The 21,573-nt window shown below is 31.4% G+C and overlaps 2 protein-coding genes across 5 annotated transcripts in view; one reads left to right on the forward strand and one right to left on the reverse strand.

Annotated features, from left to right (window-relative positions):
- LOC125070227 overlaps positions 1 to 13,780 on the reverse strand; it is a 32,510-nt gene extending 18,730 nt beyond the window's left edge. Inside the window, exons 1-3 of the mRNA XM_047679994.1 lie at positions 13,617 to 13,780; positions 11,108 to 11,509; positions 3,846 to 3,975 (exon numbers count right to left, since the gene is read on the reverse strand). Coding sequence (XP_047535950.1) covers positions 3,846 to 3,975; positions 11,108 to 11,238 — 261 coding nt within the window. The 5' untranslated portion in view covers positions 11,239 to 11,509; positions 13,617 to 13,780. The remainder of the gene's footprint in view (positions 1 to 3,845; positions 3,976 to 11,107; positions 11,510 to 13,616) is intronic.
- The window catches only part of LOC125070225 (probable beta-hexosaminidase fdl), a 90,387-nt gene that overhangs the window by 64,672 nt on the left and 4,142 nt on the right, over positions 1 to 21,573 (forward strand). For 3 of the 4 annotated variants that reach the window (XM_047679989.1, XM_047679992.1, XM_047679990.1), the window contains one exon: positions 21,342 to 21,539. In XM_047679989.1, the coding sequence (XP_047535945.1) occupies positions 21,364 to 21,539 (176 nt within the window). In that variant the 5' untranslated portion in view covers positions 21,342 to 21,363. Of the gene's footprint in view, positions 1 to 15,629; positions 15,662 to 21,341; positions 21,540 to 21,573 lie in introns of those variants that run through there. The other variant, XM_047679993.1, reaches the window with a different exon arrangement.

Raw genomic sequence — 21,573 nt, forward strand, 5'->3', positions numbered from 1 at the left:
ACACTTCCGTCATGGAAATCAACTAATTAAGATTTATTCGGATTCAGGTGTGTCGAGGAGATCTGTATTTGTTGGGTGAAAAAAGTTGCATTGGATCAGTGTGGTTAACAATGACGGTGAACAAGCTCCTAATATTTTTTTTTTAAAAAGAGAGGAGAGTGACGTCAGACAGTCAGTGAGATAGGCTACATTAAAGATTATTTAAATTCGAATAGTGGTGTAGATAGAGTCGCGACTGATGTTTCAGTTTCTGATGGAAAAATGCTTCACATTGACTGAATTAATAAAATTGAATATCTATGTTTTGAAACCTGCTACTCATATTTCCATTTAATTACATTTCGGTCACCTGCACGATGTATGATGTAAAGGCGTCAGAGACACATAAAAATAATGGGGATCAATTCTGTACTTTTCAGTAATTGTTTTAATGTCAAAAAGTTAAGGAAAAATAAAAAAACTGTCATAATAGTCCAAACTTATCCCGTCAATCAAATGTGAATCATGGAAACATTGTAACATATGAAAAAGTCATTCATTGAGTCTTTTAATAAATTCGTTTCAGTAACTATACGCACATCCCCTTCCCCCAAGTCGTGTGGCTTTCTGATTCAATTCGTTTAATTATAATTATTAAAAAAAACAAAAGAATAACCGTAAACCAAAAGAAGAATACTATAAAATATATTTAAAAAGTTTTTTATTTCTACTCAATAAGCATTAAGGGTCTTTAGGGAAAAACAGAATCAAAGTCAAAGTCAAAGTCAAAGTCAAAAATCTTTATTCAATATAGAAGTGTTTGCACTTGCTTATTGATTGTCAAAAATCTACCACCGGTTCGGAATTTAGCACCTCGGACCTGAGAAGAACCGGCGAAAGAAACTCAGCGGGATATATTTTTTTTTCATTTTTTTTAACCATTTTCCATGTAGGTACAATGATAAGTATATATTAGTTGTTTGAAACAGCCTGGAGGCGATCATTTCATTCCCAAGGTGTGCAGTCAACTAAAAAGTCATTAGTGTTGTAATATCCTTTAGCACACAAACGCTCTTTAACGACTCTTTTGAATTTTATAATTGAATAATTTTGAACGTTTTCTGGGATCCTGTTGTAAAAACGTATACATTGCCCCAAAAAAGAGTTACTAACCCTGTGTAATCGGGTACTTGGAGTAACAAGTTTATTCTTGTTCCTAGTGTTAATAGAATGTACGTCACAATTTCTGGGAAAATCATTTATGTTTTTGCGTACATACATAACATTATCAAAAACAAATTGAGAAGCGACAGTCATTATTTTAATTTCTTTAAATTTACCTCTTAACGAATCTTTTGGGACCAGGTTATAAATTGCACGAATAGCCCTCTTCTGCAGTACAAAATCGAAAATAATTGTTTATCATAGTGATTATCGTGTTGATTTCGGTCGTAAAGATTAAAAATTACATAGTAATTCTTTTCCAGAAATTAAACATAATATATCCGATTTTCATGTTATCACTTCAGAATAAATTAGCGATTCATGGATTACTGGTTTTTATAATAAAGTTATACGCTAGGATTAAAACGCTGATTTGTATAAAGTATTGCTTGACATCATTATTTATTGCTACAATAAAATTATATTACGAGTTATTCTTTTTCATACAAGATTATCCAAAGTTTATTTAATTTTAATCGTCTATAGTTTAGTCTGTTTCTGTCAGTTAATTAGCAGAGAGCTGTACTCGTTTTAAAACAGATAATTTATAGTTTTTTTTTTTTTAAAGTCAAAATACGATGACACATGTTTATTGTGCCAAAATACATTTTATTTTTATTCAAATTAATAAAAAATGCGTTAAGTGTTTTTAAGTACCCTATTGCAAAATCAATTTATTTAATAACCATTTCATTGTCGATATATAATGTTACTTTATAATTATAACCTAAGCATCTCCAAAAACTGCTAGTTTCTTTAAGTATGTTAAACACATAATATGATAGGTTTTTTTAAGTTTTTTAATTTTAATTTTTCATTCGATTGCATTTTTATATCATCGGGTCAAGAAGTTCATCCATAATCATGGAAACATATGTATATTTATCAAGAGCAAATCAAAGGAAATCAACCAGTGACCTTTACCACAGATAGCGGGCACGCTGATCCCGTAAGTAAAAGGAGGTTACAAAAAGAAGGTTAAAGTTTTTAGTAGAGGTTATAAACAAATTATTAGGCAAATAATAAATCAATTCTTAAGTAATAAAATACTTTTTACTTATACATTAAATGGAACGAAGGTAGCTCTTTGCCCGAAACAATACATTGTAAAAAAAAAAACTCTTTTCACGTATTGTTTGATATTTAACTTTTTAAAGAAGTTTTTTAAAACTTATCTCGGATTGCAGCTAGGGTGTTAAGTAAAGAAACAAAAGAGGTAAAATTGCATTCTGTAGATGTTTGTTTGTTAACAGCGGAGCAGTTGAATTAAGTAAACGAGAAAATCTGATTTCGTTCGTTAACGAATGGATACACTTACAGTGTTATTCTTTGTTATTTTTATAACTTATCTTTATAACATTCTTTGTAAAGTTCAATTTTACTAATTTTTTTGTATACGTAATGTTTCTAAAATAATACATATAATATGTATGTATAGCCCATTCCAATGGAAGTAGAAAAAAAAGAATAAAAAAATCCTTGGATTTACGTATTTCATGCAATTTGCTAGTAAATCAGGCATATTGCTCACTATTGAGAGTTTATGAATAATATATCTTTATTCACAACATAACATTAATATCATAAATAGGCTTTTCCCCTCTTATGGTTGGAATAGAGTACAAAATGTTATCTTGACCGGCTTCGGTCATGGCGGCGAATCGCAAGGGCTGTCCATCTGCGCAGGATTACTAGTGTAACTAGAGATCTTTAATTATTTATGTCTAGAATAGATATTAAAAAACCGTTATGTTGTTAATAATAATAACATATTTTCGAATTTCGAATCATGCCTTCGGTAGCTGTCAACGACACGTTCCGCAATTTTTTGAGGTCAAACGTAAAACATCCACACTGACATATGTACTGGGCTTTATGTTTAATAACTAAAACGAATAATAAGAATTTAAAAAGTAAGATTTCAGTAAAAAAATTAAACTAACATTTTATACTACTGTGCCTAATAATATATGTATAAGATAAAATGAATAGTACAGACAAATAGACTGGTTAAATTGTACACAGAATCACATCGGCGAGTAATATCGTACGATATGTACGAAATGAATGAATGAGAAGATACATAAGCAAATTCGATTTTCTTCCATCAAAGAACTTACATTGATCTAACCTTAATAAGAATTACTTGAAAGTTAAAAGGACTTTAGCTTGAAGCTATGAATACGGCGTCCTATGCTGAAACCTCATCTTCCCTTCATGAAAATTATATTAGCGGTTGCGACGTTGTTACGTACGAAGACCTCGCTCGGAGACCGAAAGACCGAAATTCGGCGAGAAAATTTTCAAAAGACACGTTTTTTTGTTCTCTTTTACTTTTTAATCATTTTATAATGTACAATTTTAATGTCGAAAGTATGTAATACTATTTTATACAAAAATGTTCTAAAGGGAACAGCAACTATAAATTCGCCAAATATTGATTACACTGTTTACATTATAAGTAGTTCATCTGATAACGTATATAAATAAAACCAACTGCTTGCAGCATATCTTTCTGACTATAAAATTGTAGTTCTCACTTGTTTATTGGGAAATATAAATAACAGTTAAAGTTGGTCATTTCTACGCGAGGGTCATTTCAAGATTTTATCGTAAATAGTATTTCATAATAAAAGTCTCACCTGCCCCAGCCTCGCGTCAGCGCTGACGGTGTACACTCCACACTCTGTGACATCTTCCGGCTTGTCGGTCGGTGCAGAGCGACGCCAGCACGCCGCGCACACCGCCACCAACACGCCACATAAAGTTGCACTGTAGAAGATAAAACTAAATTTACTACTTAGTTGTGTTATATCCTTTCGGTTCTTCTATTTAAGTTTACTGTTCGCTACACAGAACCATGGTTAATAGTGAATTTCTATTAATTTTAAAGTTTCGGTATGTATATCATTCGTACATATAATCATAATGTAATATTCGCGGGTTCGACAACCTCTCTAACACAATCTTTACCTTAAAGAGGCCCCCCTCTTTAAGGTAAAGATTGTGTGTGTCTAAATATATTAATAAATTATTTGTATTAGGTGTACAAAAACACATATAAACTTAATTACCTATGTCAATCAATTACATACAAAAGTTTCCGAGATCAACAAAATTAGTAATAATTAACGAAAATTCAGAACATCCGTATTCACGTGCGAGAAGGGGCTTAGTTGATATAATTTATTAGTAAAATTTAAATTTAATACTTTTTACATGTAATTTGGATTATACGAGTGCATAGTGAGTGCATGATTCATACAATGCTTTAAACCTCTGATCACTGGTCAGCTCCTTAGGTCGAAATGTAAAAAAAAAGCAAATTAGTTTAATATTTCCTTAGATAAGCGCGTTCAATTCTAGTGACTTAATTCAAAGTCGGTAGCTTTATAACTGAGAAATAGATTGTTGAAAAATTCGGCTTGAAAGGAAAACCGCCTCATGTATATATACATACATATTTCACACATAGGTACTTATATCGAAGAAAAACTTTTGTATAATGTTTCAATACTATTCTGAAAATGATTGTTTAATTTTTGATACTTTTTTAATCGACTATCATCAAAATCTTATCTTTCAAACCTTATAATTTTTATTAAATTATATAATAGCAACATTTTGACCATTTTCTGTGATCCTGTTATAAAACCGTACGTGACTCATAAAACAGTTACTTACTCCATATGGCTGGTCTCTAGTATAGTACATTATGAAATTGCATAAGCTATATATAATGTTGCCCTATTTTTATATCACAATGTAAAGAAAAATACATAACGACTATTTAATAAAACGGCACTTAGAAATAACAGAAGTGACGCTTCTTATACAAATAGAAAATAGGTTCTGGTTTTTTTTAGTCAAATAAAATCGAATCCGAACTCTTCACGATATTATATTTTATTTGAATATAAATAGTTTTTGTATGACATCCTTTCAAAATTATTTTATAAACGGTATTATAAATCTTGTAACTAAATAACAACCAAATATATTTTGATGACCTTCGTGGTCGAATAGTGTATACACCGGTTTTCATGGGTACGCTCCGAGGTACCGGGTTCGATTCCAGGCCGAGTCGTTTTAAAAAAGTTCATTCATTCATTAGTTTTCTATGTTATCTTGGGTCTGGGTGTTTGTGGTACCATCGTTACTTCAGATTTTTCATAACACAAGTGCTTTAGCTACTTACATTGGGATCAGATTAATGACGATTCAAAAGTGCTTGTAAAAGCCTACTTGAATAAAGTATATTTTGATTTGATTTGTCCAATATAAATAAATATTGGACTACATCACACTCATACATATATTATATTTCAAATAAACCATTGAATAAATTTAGAGAAGCTTAAAAATATAGCAACCAACTGCAGCAAAGGATTCTCGTGTCGTTGAAAATGCAAATAAGTGTCGAATGAACGAATTGTTGAATTCCTACATCGGAACTCTGAACAGATAAATGAGACAAAGTATGGTAATGTAAGATATTTTGTAACCAATACAAATTATTAAAATTATATGGCATTTAATACCATTAATATGTTATTGATTTTGTTATTTAAAGTCAAAGTCAAAAATTAATATTCAAGATACTTAGAAGTGTTTACTCTTGCTTATTGATAGTCAAAAATCTACCATATTTAGCTTGATATAAGTCTACAGATTCCTAGGTTCTGGGCTAACTCCAGGTCGGACCGATAAAAAGTTATAGGGATTTTCTGTCTAAAAATTCTCAGACATCTAAAAGTTTGAAGTGTGTGCCTCAGAAAGCACTTTAAACCATTGGTGACTGAACTCTGCGTCTCATCGGATGATGAGATTGAGGAAATACAGTGCAACTGTGTTTGTGCACACATTTATGCATTAAAATATATCATGCGCAGTTGGCTGGTTCCCTTGAGATTGTCCACTGTGACCAAAACCGGTCAGGACAAAATCATAAAGAGTATAGCTTTTATTAGTAGATTTAAATTCGATTTAATAAAATGATAAGATTCAAAGAGCTTATTTAAATAAAGAATATTTCGATTTTTCAAATCGCTTTATCGATTAATTAATTGTTATTTGTCAGTAAACATTTTGGTATTACACGTCGACAATCTAAGATAGCAAATATAAAGACCTTACCTCTTTGGTTTGTCAACCGATTGTTTTTTTTTTTTTGTTGCCATGGAAGAAGTTTTTTGATTATTTTTGTCATTAAATATATATATATTCGAAAATGCAAATTCAAATATGTTTAAATTTATATCAATAAATTATAATAACAATGTCAAATTTCGTTGACTAATTAATTTAAATTAACTAAGACTATTTACAATGTCACAAAATAAATATTCTCCCGAAATTTGCTGGTGTAATTGTAAGAAATTGAGACAATTGATGAAATTCCGTGCAATTGTAATGTCACTCATTACAAATGCACGGAAATTTAACCATCGAATTTCAGCTGAAATGTAATTTCACCGGGTCCATTTAGTTCAGCTGAAATTTCAGGTATTTTGTAATAACACTACGACATTCACATCTAAAAAGATCTTTTGTATTAATTCTATAAGAATTTCTACTAACTCACTTGATAAATGTTCCTTCAACATTCAAATGCTATAATGATTATATATTATAGTTAATACCGCATATTACTTTTTGACATATAACGTTCTTGTTTGTCTTTGAGCTTTTGGTTTGAAAAATAGCCTTCTTTCTCTTTTCTAGTGGGTTAAACCTTATTACTTATTATCTAAATGTGCAAATTATTTCACTTTTTTATTTCTTTTATAATAAAGGTACGTGGACCTCCTAAGTTTGCACCACGGCCCAAAGACATTGGTGCTGTAAGAAACATTACCAAAACCTTAGACAGCCAATGCGGCATCAATCTTTGGATCTAAGATGTTATGTCCTTTGTGCCTGTAGTTACACTGACTCTATCACCCTTCAAACCAGAACACAACTATACTAAGTATTGATGCTGATGAGTGGATGTTCCCTACCCTATCCTAACCCGGGTAGGGTAGGGTTAAGTAAAGTAGTTTAAATTTATATTGTAATAAATTAATTTGATTAAATAAAATAACATAATGTGAATTAATATTAACTCTATAACCCATAACGTCGCTCAATTCTTAGCCGAATTATATTCATCAATGATTTAGCGTTAGTTCCTAAATGTATTTTCAAACTTCGGATGTTGATATAACACTAATTGGGCTTTCAATGAATCAATAATTTCTGTAATCTGCGTCTAATGCGAATAATACTCGTCTGCAAGTACGTTTCAACACATCTATACCTTTATTTTAAAAACTATTAATATCAGAGCTGGCTTACCCATCTAGAAAAACATGATAAACTGATGTTCCACTTAGGCAAGACAGGAAATTAAGTCAAAATAGTTTTCCTTTTTTTTAGATTATAGGGGGTCAACAAGCGGGAGGCTCACCTGATGGAAAGTGATTACCACCGCCCATGGACATCTGCTACACCGAGCTTACTTAGTTACTTTATTTAGAAGCTTTCCTCTTTTGGTTTAGAAATATTTTATTTAAATTTATATAAATGTCAATTTCATTTCTAACAATATTTATATACATAATAATTAAATTAGCAATATTGAATATTATGACTAGGTAACTAAGGGGGAGGGCCCTCGAATCGTGCTTTACGTAGATGGTCTCTACAACCCCTCCATGACTGTAACAGTTCAGTATATAAGTAGTTTATAATATTTCAGACTGCTAATTTGCCTTATATCGGCCTTATTTGTTATTGTATTTGTTAATTTTATACATGTACTATTTTTATAATACTATCTACGCGTACCGAATTCGTTCGGACAACATTCATCCATAGTTAACTGCCATTAACACCTATGCTTACGCTATGAAGTGCATGATTCATATTATAGCTTTCAAGATTCAGTAACGCAATGGCTCTACGTTGATAGTCAGCCAGCACAAACGACTTTATAAGTACAGATAGATAGTTTAATACAATTAGACCCAGTACACAAGAAAATTTGCGTTACTAAATTTAATAAAAATCTTGTATTCAGACCGTTAAAAAGAAGACGTGAAATGACGTCGTTATATAAGCTTTACATAATATTTAAAGGCTTATCGAACTCACGGTGACAAATAGCGATTTACGTGATCGATGAGAATATATTATCCACTTCAAGGAGGTAGAATACCAAAGCTACCTTACAGATAATATAAAGTCAAGTGTACCTGTCTTTTCGGCAGAAACGTAAATTACAATCTCCGAAACAAAATTCCGATTCTTTTGTACTTTTGTATTAATTTCCTTATTTCCTAATTTTTATCTTTTGTGTCCAAAACTTTATATACAAATTAAACTCCTACATTATCCACAGAAACGACAGCGCAGTTAGTCCCAACTGCGGCCACAATTCTCCTTACCGTAGTGTAATTTTTAAAGACTCTTATTAGCAGAGTTTTCTTTGCATGAGCCCGTTTTATCCAAGCATTATTATCGTCCTTACTGCGTCGGGTAAATAAATTGTGATATACAAACGTATATTGAAAACAATATTCTGCATAACTTTTCTAATTCTATAAAATTTAATAATTACATGTTTTTTTGTTGAATTTGTAATTGTAATGTATTGTAATTTATAGGGTGATGTTTTATAATAAGCTCGTTGTCATTATGGTTATTATAAAATAATAAATGATTAATATGAAAAACATACTTACGTTATTTTATAGAAATAACATAACGCTATATTTATGACAGTTTTACGTACATATGTATTAAAGTGTTAAACGGGAGTTCGATATATTTAAATTTGTAAATAAAGCAACCGAGCGATTCTTTATATATCTACTTGTTAAACTGTAAAAGAACCGAATAGCTTTTCGCTGTAAGAGATCGTTACCCTAAAAATGTTTTAGTATAAAATACACCGATACTTTTCCGCGTGAAGTCGATGCAGGTTGCGATTTTATACATAGTCTATTCAACATAGTCGTCTAGAAAATCCTAGACGCAATCTAGTATCGTATTCGAAAAGAGCTTATATTTTAGTTGTCCTTTAAAACCCTCCATCATTTGATATTCATCTGAGTCGAAAGGTCACGAAGTTAAGCGGCTAATAATGGAACGTCTTAACCTTTTCACCTTTTTAGGAACTCTCGCGGGGAGATGCTTATCTTATTGAGCACTTTGCTTGTGAAAAATGTGTTCCAACGCTCGATATTTATACAGGTTAGAATGAAAAATGGGAATTCGATGACTTGATCGAAAACAGTAAAAAAAATGATAAAAAAGAAATCTTTATTTGTAATATTTTTCATTGTATTATATCTGTTCAATTTAACGGTAAAGAAATGAAAACAAACAAACTAATTTTATTTCCGCAAATTTATGAATCGAAAAATTTCAAAACTTCAAATAAGTTAATATATTTTTTAAGCTCTTAGAAAGGTTAAAGAATTGTTTTTTTTTTTGTAAATCTTCCAGATAAATTTCTTATTAGATTTTTCATAGTTTGCTTATTGAATCAAATTTAAAAATCTATATAGAAGCAAAAAAATGTAGAGTCGATAGTAATTTTATGGAGATATTTCATTAAAAAATTAGAATTATTCCTCTATAGAACAAATACTGTATTAGTAACCAAATGATGCCAATTAAAACTTCTGAATAATTTCGAACATTCCCGTGAGGCGATGCAGATTTATTTACCTTAACTGTTCTCACGTGTCAAGTTATACCAGTATCATAGTCCTACAGCAATAACTTTGTAACTGTTGGAATCTCTGCAGTCAAACTTTGACAAGCATAATTGTTCTCATGTTTTCAGTTACGTGAATGCTCGTTTATTACTTGACAAACATTATCTAATAATTAAGTTTATTTTATCATATTGGCTAATTTGATATTTTCATTGAATTAACATTATATTTACGGTATAAGAAATTTTGTAGAATCGTAATAATTTTTGCATATATACATTTACACAAGGATTTTTTCAAATGGCCGTACCCGATCCCGAACTTAGTAATCGCGAGAAATATTCAAAAGAATCTTGGACTTACAAAACAAAAATATATAAGACTAAATCTATCGTCATTATTTTTCATATCTGGAATTGTACACATTTGCAATATAACACTATCTGTCAGTGTCACTCAAAGGATCACCAGAAATTTCAGGTGGAAAAAATACGATAGCTTGGTATACATGTATTTAGAACACATATATTTTTACGATTTGACAAGAGAACTATTTATCTATGAGAATCTTGTTGCAAATGTATAAAGTTCATTAAATATATCTAAAAATAAATAGAAAAGTCTTGTTTATATTTCCAAGAGGTCAAGTCGTGCCTCACTTTCATAAACTTTTATATTCGTGTCGTCTATGCAATAACTTAGTTACTGCTGACTTATGACTTTACGACTATTTTACAGGCATACATCGCCCGTTCAGTTTTAATTTCGTTCTAAACATGTCCTCAATTTATTTATTTTCTAATTTCAAAGTAGGTTAATACGAACTTATACGGAATATGTCGGTTGCGTTATAGGCGGATCTTCGTCGGGGCCGTTGAAGCCGTTAGTGGGATCCTCATACGAAAAATATCGTACGTTTCAGTTACTTGCATATTGGATATTTCTTTTGTAAAGACTTTTGTGGAATTCGCTACAAAGAATATTATAAAAACCTTTACAGAAAACTTTGCCATTTATAAAACTCTTCTCGGAACTCGCTTTTTATGAAAGTTTATTTATTGTAAATCAGTCTAATTCTTCGTCTTGATTTTTTGTTTATTTGTCAAGGCTTACAGTTAAGCAACAATACCTTGAGGTTTTTTTTTTATTAAATACCCCTTATTTTTTTTATGATTACCTTAATGTAAAAGACTAACCTTACAAAAAATATATTGACGGTATAATGTGTCGCCTCAGAGGTCTGTGCGACATCAGGTCGGGTGTGGTTGTAGTAATGTTTAGCGTGGGATACGGCCGCCACTGCGGCTATTCGCTGTGAGCTGCCCATAGCCCAGCCGAGGGGGCTGCGCTGTGCGCTTGCTGCACCCGCGCTCGCCACCGCCCACCAGCCGCACCAGCAGCGCCTACGAGCCACAACCAAACAACGCGGCGCCGCCTGCGCGACTGCCGCGACTATCAAACGTGTTCCTTTTCAATATTTCGTTATATTTTTAATTTCTACTACTACTTCAAAAGCTCTTCAACATTATTCCAGCCTGAATTCAATTTCGCCCGTATCAGCTGGGATTTGAAATCGAAGTTCTGACCGCGAGGCACATCTGTAACAATAAAAATACAGTCATCAAATGAAATCAATATTATTTTGAAATTGTTTCAAAACAGACATTCGAATTATGAATGTTTCACAAATTAGATTCCGAAAGCATTTCGTTTCTGGATGAATTAAGCATATTTCAATGTTGAGAGGCGCGTGATCAAACTGTGAAGCGCGTTAGAACTTCTTCAGCGTTTAAAAGAACAACAATAATTCTAATTAAATGGCTTCATTCAAATTCTGCTCTGTTCGCAAATGCTACATGAATACATTTCTCGAATGTCGCTGACGCTCGGGAAACGACTTTGCAATTTAGCTCGACCATTATTAATGATTCGGTAACTAGTCTTTCTTCTCTTGTATTAAAGACGTTGATATTATCAACCAATCGGCGATTCTTGAATCGGTAGAAATTTAATCCATGCAATCCGTACCGCACCGAACAATAACAGTATAATATCATAATATTTCTAGATTTCCTATCGTAACTTTACGTTACTTTACATCGAAATCATAAATAAATTTAACAAAATCCATAAATTTCATATTGTAATTTTATCTTTACTTACATATATAAAAACAAAATATATTAATTATTATTACGGGTAAATGAAATTGAAACAATTTAGAAATATTTGTTTAGGTCTATTCATGATTGTAATCTAAGACCGTCAGTTATAGTTGTTTTGCAAAGGGTAGGTATTTACATAAACCCTAAGAGTAATTAATAATAATAATTTTAATGCATTTATGGCAATTTTTCGCAAGCATTACGCTGACATATATTTTGAACTATAGATGTGACAAAAGTTAATCTTATTCTTGCTGGGTACATTCATCTGTAATATTTTTGATGTATACTATGTAATGTTATAATCTATGTAAAGTTTTTAAACAACTTATGTCGACAAGCTCTAAGTAGGTAAATGTTAAATCAAATTCAAAGTATCTACTTCATTCAAATAGAATCTTACGAGAGTTTCTGAATCATCATTTTGGAGGATTTAACCAATTGTAAAGTTACCGATCCGTAATCTAGTTTCAACTGAGGATAACTTCCAAGAAACTATTTAGTTATTCTTATCAACATTTATTTATCGTCAATTTATATTAATTTCTAAAATAAAAAGTGAAAATTTTATTTGTTGAATTATTTTAAACATTTTGTTGTTGTCAATCTATAATCACATAAAAATTAAAGAGTGTTTGATTGAAATCGCTTGTCACGGATTATAATCCGTAACATAAGCGCGTAAAGTGCATACAAGTTATATTTGAAAGATAATTTTACGTTAGACAGCCCATTTATTGAGAAAGGCTATAAACTATAACACCATTCGACGAGCCACGGAACCGGGATAACCACGGGGGAGCAGTAAAGTTTAACGCGAGTAAAACCGCGCGGAGCAGCTAGTTCATTCTAAATTCAATTGCATCATTATACACACACACACACACACGCACACTCTACACAATCAATAAACTTAAATAAAGGCTTGTAAAACTTCATGAATCGGCATAATTATAATAAAACTTCATAGTTTTAGTACTCATGTACTTCTTTTGTAAATATCTAAACATTATTAGACACGCTTTAATCAGTCTGTGTCTTATAAGACAGATATTAGAATGAACATTTTATTCCTAAAGACTTTATTGTGAAGATTTCACTCCTCAAACGACATTTAGAATTCGTTTGTGAATATTTTAACGGGTATAATGGTCACGAGCTGCAAAACGACGTTGTAGAATACATTTAGCAAATAATTTTATTAATTTACGAAAGCTAATGTAATTACGGTTATGAAATACTTACTTTATAATTGATATTTTTACTCAAAAGCTATAAAATATTCAATTTATCAAACTTTGAATCGTTTATTTTTTAAGATGATTAAATTAATGATGCGTCATTTTTTTAATGTATTGGTTATTGAATAAAAAACTTGTGTCATAAAAAATATTTAAATAAAATACTTTAAAACTATTGACTAGGTTTTAAATCTTAGGCGAAATTTAACATTGTCAAGAGAATAATTATAAATGACTATAATTTATTGATAATAATAGGATTTTAAATATATAATTATGAAATATATCAAATTTAGTACCTGCGAAAAGCATTCATTCACATATACGTTAAATTCGTCGAAACTTGTACCATTTATTTTAAATAAAAAGTATATCTCGTAATAATCAATGTTACCATAGTAAAAATAGTTCACAACGCGTTCGCGACAAACTTTCGGCGGGTAACACGCACGCGTCCCGCTCCTTCGACACGCGAAAAACGAGTGACGCTTACCAAGTCCGAAGTCGCCACCCTCACCCCCAACTTCCAAACGTGGCTCCAACGTCTGCCAACGTTCGTTCAGCTAATACAGATATAGCCTTGAAAAGGGAACTAGCTTTTATAAACTTTATTTCCGGATCGGAGTGCCGAAATTTAATAACTTCGGATACGGATAATTCCGAAAATGGATGATTACAAAAACTGAGACTGCGCGTCTGTGGCTGTGGACTATCGCATTCATTTGATATTAAAAACTTTTATATGAACGTCGAAAGTGCCCAGTTTCGTATAGTTTCATGAAACTAAATAATTCACTAAAGTGAGAGTTTAATATCTGGAATTTATAATGAGACCAAGTTAAGTAATGGATTATGGTCATAGAATATCATAAAAAGGCTATTTAAATTAAAAGCTTAGTGATACAACTCACACACCAAAACAAACATAAAATACATTGTCCTGTGTAGACAGCATAAACAATTGTTTTTTTTTTTTATTTAGTGCTTTTCTAGTTCTTGTTAATTGTATTTGACACTTTTTTTTTATATTATGTTCTTGTTGGTAACTTTTTTTTATTAACGTCTTCGGAAGATTATTATTATAATCATGGTGCAATATAAAGTGTCAAACAGAAAATTTCTTAAATCAAATAATTAGTAGCCTTGTATACCACAAGGCGAGATCTTGTGGGTTATTAGTCTTATTTTCCAGACAAAACAAACTGAAAGAGATTTATGTACACATTAATATGGAATAGCTAACATATACTTAATACATACAATATGTAAAAACTATAAATTACTGTTATACATTAGTAAATATTTTCAAATGATAAAATACTTCTATTATTGAACAATCATTTTAAATAAATACGAATTCATTATAATTCTGGAAAAAGCTATATAAACTTTTTTTAATGTTTTCATAAGGATATTATAACTATATTGCTTGCTGTAGCAATATAGTTGTATATTTTGCCATAAGACTCACGTAACCTAATAATAAAATACTGAGCGACATCCTGTTACAACAATGTAGTATAATCTCAACTACTGCAAGAATATTATTTAAAAGATTATATGCAGTTCTAGTAACTAGTTGTCCCGACTTCGAACGGATTAAATAGAATTATATTTACTTCCCGGTCGCAGCACTACCTACTAAGATCAATCTATACAATCCTTGAGTCCACTTAAACACAAAAAACGTTTATATAAATTGTTCCAGCCATTTGGAGGGAAATTAGAGTTTAATAACAAACACACATGAAGATATTGTAATAATTGTAATATTGCAAATACCTTTTCATGGAGATAGGAAATATGTACATAATAAACGATTTACAAATCTACTCAGTAATATTGATTACGAAATTATATTGAAAGGGATTGCTGACATTGTAAAGTAAATACTAGTACGCTAGCCGTTATATGCCAAGGCGAAAATATAATTCCGGCAACAGTATAGTACAAAATATAACTCAAGATGAAAGTATTAAAACTATTATGAACATTTTATTTCACTTAAATAACACTATATTTTTATAAATATAAAGCAAGTAAAATACATAAAACTCAATTAATATATAATAATATCAAATTTTATCTTTATTATTTATAAAAAAGTATCTGAAATAAATTTATAAAATTCGTATCTATATAATTATTTTATATTATACTACGTCTAATGTAATTACTTAGTAACCTATCACTAAAAACGAACATGTTTAAAACTAAAAATAAAATCGTACACGAATGTACGATTGATCAAATATTTGCACGAATTGGTTTAAGTTTTGACTCTTGGCGGCCAGCTTTTGAAGTTTGTTGTCACTCCGCCCGTGGCCGTTCCCCACGCCGCAAGGTACGTACGTACTCTTTAATAGTCGTTAAGCACGCGATTTCCAACCTTATTCCAAGGCTGTTTGAAGGCTAGTATTACTTGTGTTCACTAATCTAATTTTAAACGATTTTATACCCTATAGTGTAATTTCATGTTTATTTTTGTGTGACAGAAGGTTTATTTTATAGCGAGCATTATGACTACGCGAATAATTGTATATTATTGAACTTTGGCAAAAGTTCTCACTATCATTACAAGTGCCAAAATGTGCATCAATTGATATTTTTTTCACGTGAAATTGTGACACATCAAAAGGTATTTTATAGTATAATAGATTTTGAGCCGAGATGGCCCAGTGGTTTGAACGCGTGCATCTTAACCGATGATTTCGGGTTCAAACCCAGGCAGGCACCACTGAATTTTCATGTGCTTAATTTGTGTTTATAATTCATCTCGTGCTCGGCGGTGAAGGAAAACATCGTGAGGAAACCTGCATGTGTCTAATTTCAATGAAATTCTGCCACATGTGTATTCCGCCAACCCGCATTGGAGCAGCGTGGTGGAATATGCTCCAAACCTTCTCCTCAGAGAGAGAGGAGGCCTTTATCCCAGCAGTGGGACATTTACGGGCTGCTAATGGTAAAAAAAAAAAAAAGGTATTTTATCATCGCCCTTTTCTTTTATTTTTCTTTTTATTTACATGACTTTATATGATATAACTGAAATTTTAGCATCATATGTAAATATTATATATATTATGTGTGTAATTACATAAATATTTTACAAATTGCACGTAATTGCAATTGTAGTGTTCATAAACATGCGGCTAAAAATATTTAGCCGTCAAGGAAAATAAATTATTAACTTAGATCACGATCCAAAATTATTTATATAGTTTAATAATTATCTAACGTTCTTATTTGGTAGTCTTTAATTAAATTAGCTTCAAAGTGTATTCAAAATTATTCCTACTTAAATATATGTTAAAATTTTTTGTTTATCTGCAGTAGTTAATTCCGAGGTACTACAATTATTATAGGTACTACTATAGAATTGATTATAGAATATGTATATTTTAAACATATAAATTAAATATTTAATATCAATAATAATATTAGGCACCTAGTTTTTGAATCAAATGACGTGGTCTAAAATTAACAGAGACAGTCATTATTACTATTAATATTATTATTTTTTTAGGCGTGCGCATTTTAAACAACATATTACCTTTATGAACTTTATAAAGGAAGTTTTTTTTTACTAAACCGTAATTCACACGAGATATCTCGCAATTATTTTAAGTTTCCTTCCAACGTAATGTCATACTATTTCTCAAGATTGCCAGTTTTTTTCCCGCCATTGTGAGGGCTCCGAACTCATTTATTTGACGAGTGACATCATATTCTGACATTTTCTTGTCTCGAATTGGGTCTTTCAACGACTTTCACGTTAGAATTGGGCCTAAAAAAGTAACAATGGCCACTTATTACCTTTATTAGATGGAATATAATTGAATGTATGAAATATTGTTGTGGATTTGATTTGAGTATAAACGGCCCACCAGAAGGTTCTTTTTTTCAGTTGGATCCATAGACTAAACATTAATTACAGATAATATAAATACGGAATATATAAAACAGATAATATAAAATCTTTTAATACATCTAATCTTAATCAATTTGTTTAGTGACGTTATAATCTTAATGATTGTCCACACGCGCGGCACCTTCTTTAAGTAGGTCATCGGGACGTAAGGTCATACTGACTAATTATTTAGGTATAGGTTTCGTGGAAACAATCGTTACTTCTTTAATGTATCAAATATTTGATCTAATGAATGCTACATTTATACATTGAAACATGTTCTTTGTCTATATTCCAATAGAGATACCGATCTGAAGAAACGTTTTACAATCTACAGTTTAAAAAAACAAATGCAAGAATAAGAAAGATGCATTGATCGCAGCTTTATACGAGTGTGGAATGTTCGCAACAATACAGCATCGATACAGAAATTTCAATCCCCATGTAGTATTGTGAGTTTTCCATTCATCTAGTGAAGACTACATGCCTTATATAATATCAATAGTTTGAATAGAGCTGGCCTTCGATTTGATTATTTAAAAAAAAAAAAAAACATTTCGAATCGATAACATTCGAATTAATTGGGTACATATATTATATCACGAATTGAATATTAATGTGAATTATATGTTATATACACATTAACACAACTGTTACAATAAATTGAAACTATCAATAATGCCGTTTCTCAGGGTATTTGTGTACTTGTGTCTCATGAGTCACAACTTATATTTTATTTATTCTGCTTGATGGTAGGGTTTTGTGCAAGCCCGTCTGGGTAGGTTTCAGTCCCTCGTCATATATAATACCGCCTAATAGCTATACTTAGTATCGTTGTGTTCCGTCTTGAAGGATTAGTGAGCCAGTGTTACTACTGTGTAAGCATTGGTTAATATTTCTGACAGCGCCTATATCTATGGGTGGTGGTGACCACTTACCGTCAGGTGGCTCATTTGTCCAGCTACATCATAAAAAAAAATGAGTTTTAGCTTGTATAGAAAATGAAATAACTCTAACAAGAGATGTACAATGTAGTACAATAAAAAGTTATTCGAACAATTCGATTAAAGAGTAGTATCACCTGCCAGTATAATTGAAGACGCCTGATCGATGACAATGAATTATTTAGAAGTTGGCCTACAGTCGTTCGACCATGTCTAAGAAATTTATTGCGCTTCGATGCTTATTCCCTAATCGCTATACTAGGTTAAAAACATCCATATATATTATTCATAGACTTTCTTGTATTTTTATTACGAAATTGTAGAGGTATATTAAATAGATAGAGGTAAATTTTATTCAACGTGAAACCAGTTGAGAAGAAGAGGTTTATTAGCAAAGTATTGTTTGAGTAACTCGTAACTATTTCAGCATTAAAAATAAATCGTCGTTGGATTACTTATAATGAAGCGCAAAAAGCAGGAATATTTTAGTTTTATGATTCTAAAATTAATGTTACTAACACTGTTGATTTATTATTTCATGTTGCAGTTAATATAGTGTCGTTTTGCGCGTAATTCTCGTAACATGTGGCATTTCTCCAGAGACAGTGGCATATGACGCGCTCACACGTCACACTGGCCACGTCATCGGTCACTTCGAGTTTCATGCTATTCTGGTATTTAAATATTTTATAAGATACGATCGATTTCTAGAAAGAAGTATCCATTTTGTATTCTTAAGATTTTTTTACCATTAGCAGCCCGTAATTGTCCCACTGCTGGGATAAAGGCCTCCTCTCCTTTGAGGAGAAGGTTTGGAGCATATTCCTCCACGCTGCTCCAATGCGGGTTGGCGGAATACACATGTGGCAGAATTTCGTTGAAATTAGACACATGCAGGTTTCCTCACGATGTTTTCCTTCACCGCCGAGCACGAGATGAATTATAAACACAAATTAAGCACATGAAAGTTCAGTGGTGCCTGCTTGGGTTTGAACCCGAAATCATCGGTTAAGATGCACGCGTTCTAACCACTGGGCCATCTCGACTCTTCTTAAGATAATGGACTAATTTGCCAACAATAACTGTGCAAAGATACAACTCAATCTCATTGGCAATGGTTAATTTGTACAGCTTCAGTACCTTTGGGCAGTAGCTAGCCTGCCTACCTACTATAAATAAATAAAAAACAAACAATATTTTTTTACGTATTGGATCTGATTGGACTTTAACTATATTTTCTAAACAAGACATGTTTTCATTTTATAAAATATACTTTTAATATTTAATAATTCAAGTGATAAGAATGAGAAGCCAATTTCATATAAGTAACAGGATTAAAGTTGATGAAAATGTTGTGTAGCTTGACCCGGATAAATGTCCTCAATATTGCATTTGGGGTAGTGCACTTCATAGTTGCGAAACTTCGGTGACGCGTTCTGCATATTTTATGTACTCCTAGTAACTTGCAAAAAGGAAAGACCATTGTTATCTTGAAAATTATTGAATACCTACCCGTTCCAGCTTCGCAAGGGTTCATAAGACGTTAGGGTCTACATAAAAAGTTTATATTGAGAGACGAACGTACAAATATATATTTTTTGGGTCATGGCCTTCCCTTGTGCACGCAGAACAATACACCATACTGTCTTCATGAGTGGATTAATAGATTAAGAACGCATAGATTGATTTTAATTTATTAAGAAGGTGAGAAATTTTATCCTTAAAACTGATAAAAATGTCGCTTTTCTTATGAAAAAACTTAACCACAAGTAAATAAAATAAGAAATGTTATTATAGGTAAGCTGCCTACATATTACGTCAGCTATAAATTTTTTGTAAGCGTTGACCTTCTGATTTTACTACTAAGCTCGGGATCACACCAAGCTTTGGAACGCGAGATATCTGAAAAAATATTAATAAATATATATATTTATTTATTTATTTATTTATTTGTATACAAAATAAAAAAAATACTACTGCAAATATACAAATTGAGGTGGCCCTAGTTTGGACCATACTACTACTAGCAAGCATAAATATTTAGCAACCCACATTTTATTTCTACCTTTTACTTTTGTACTTGGTGAAAAAACTAAGGAACACAAAAACAAAACAAATTATCTTCATACAATTTAAAAGTTTAACAAAAGAGCACATCTCGTTGCTCAATATTTTGAATTGAGTTGTCGTTATGAAGGAATAAATGAAAATAATGAGTCGTCCCTGAAAAGAAAGTAATTATAGTAAATTGCTCCACGTCAGTACAAACCTCAGAGACAGACTTTCGGGATTAATTTGGATACTACAAAAAATATTTTCTTTTAATGTGAAATGGAAGCTATCCCGTTAAAAAACAGGTTCTTATAATAACGGAAAATCAAAGTATTAATAGTATCCATAGAATTATGAGTACACGTTGAAAAAAATATCCAAAAATATCGATATACTATGTACGAAACATCGTTATAATTAATTGGGCTTTCACATTCTAAATTTGAAAAGTTTATATCACGGTTTAAAAATAGTTACGGTAAACATCAGGTTTATAAATCAAAAGGTGCAATACACAGCCGAGTGACCTAAAAGCCTCGACATCTAGGGCGCCTTTTAGCTCGTCTGTCTGCAGAAATAGACACGCCGATATCTTTTATCACCAATGCCAATTTTAGTCGTCTTTCACGAATCTTCTTGGAAAACGTTTACTATTCTGGGTAATATTTAAGGATTTCTAAATCAGCCTTTTCGTTTTGATTATACATATTAAAGTTATCGTCATCTTATTGTTGTTGTGTTATTAACACCTCTACTTATGACTCTCTCGTCTAATGGTTTTTGATAGACCCGTCTGGTGACTATATTTTTCCTTAATGATATTATTTACAAAATCATATAAATACGAAACTGATTATTTAATAGCATTAGTATGATATCACTCATAATCGCGCTTAGGGCGATTTAAGTATAAATATATAGTATAAGTTTTATAATGAAATATTTAAGGCTTACAGATAAAGTCGATATTAAGCGTTAGTAGGATAAGAATAACATAACTATCAGTATTTTTTTAATCTTATAAATAATAACATACTTTCAACTAACGTGAATATAAATATATATTGTGACAGTTACTACGTGAACGATAAAATAAGTGTCAAATGTGTTTATTGTTTCAGGTGAATAACCATCAGTAGCGAGATGAAATCTTGGGGCGAAGCGCTATGGCGGAGTGCTTCTGCAAACTTCTCGCGCGTGGGTCGGCTGCGGCGAGCGCTTTTGCTTCTGGCTGCTGCGGCTTGTACCGCTGCAGCTGTTCTTTACTGGCGACAACAAACTGATGACTCTGCGCATCGACCTTTGCACTCTATGTTTGCGTGAGTATTTTTAAATTTGCATGTTGTTTTATAG

Source organism: Vanessa atalanta, chromosome 17, assembly GCF_905147765.1.
Source record: "Vanessa atalanta chromosome 17, ilVanAtal1.2, whole genome shotgun sequence".
Taxonomy (NCBI): Eukaryota; Metazoa; Arthropoda; class Insecta; order Lepidoptera; family Nymphalidae; genus Vanessa; species Vanessa atalanta.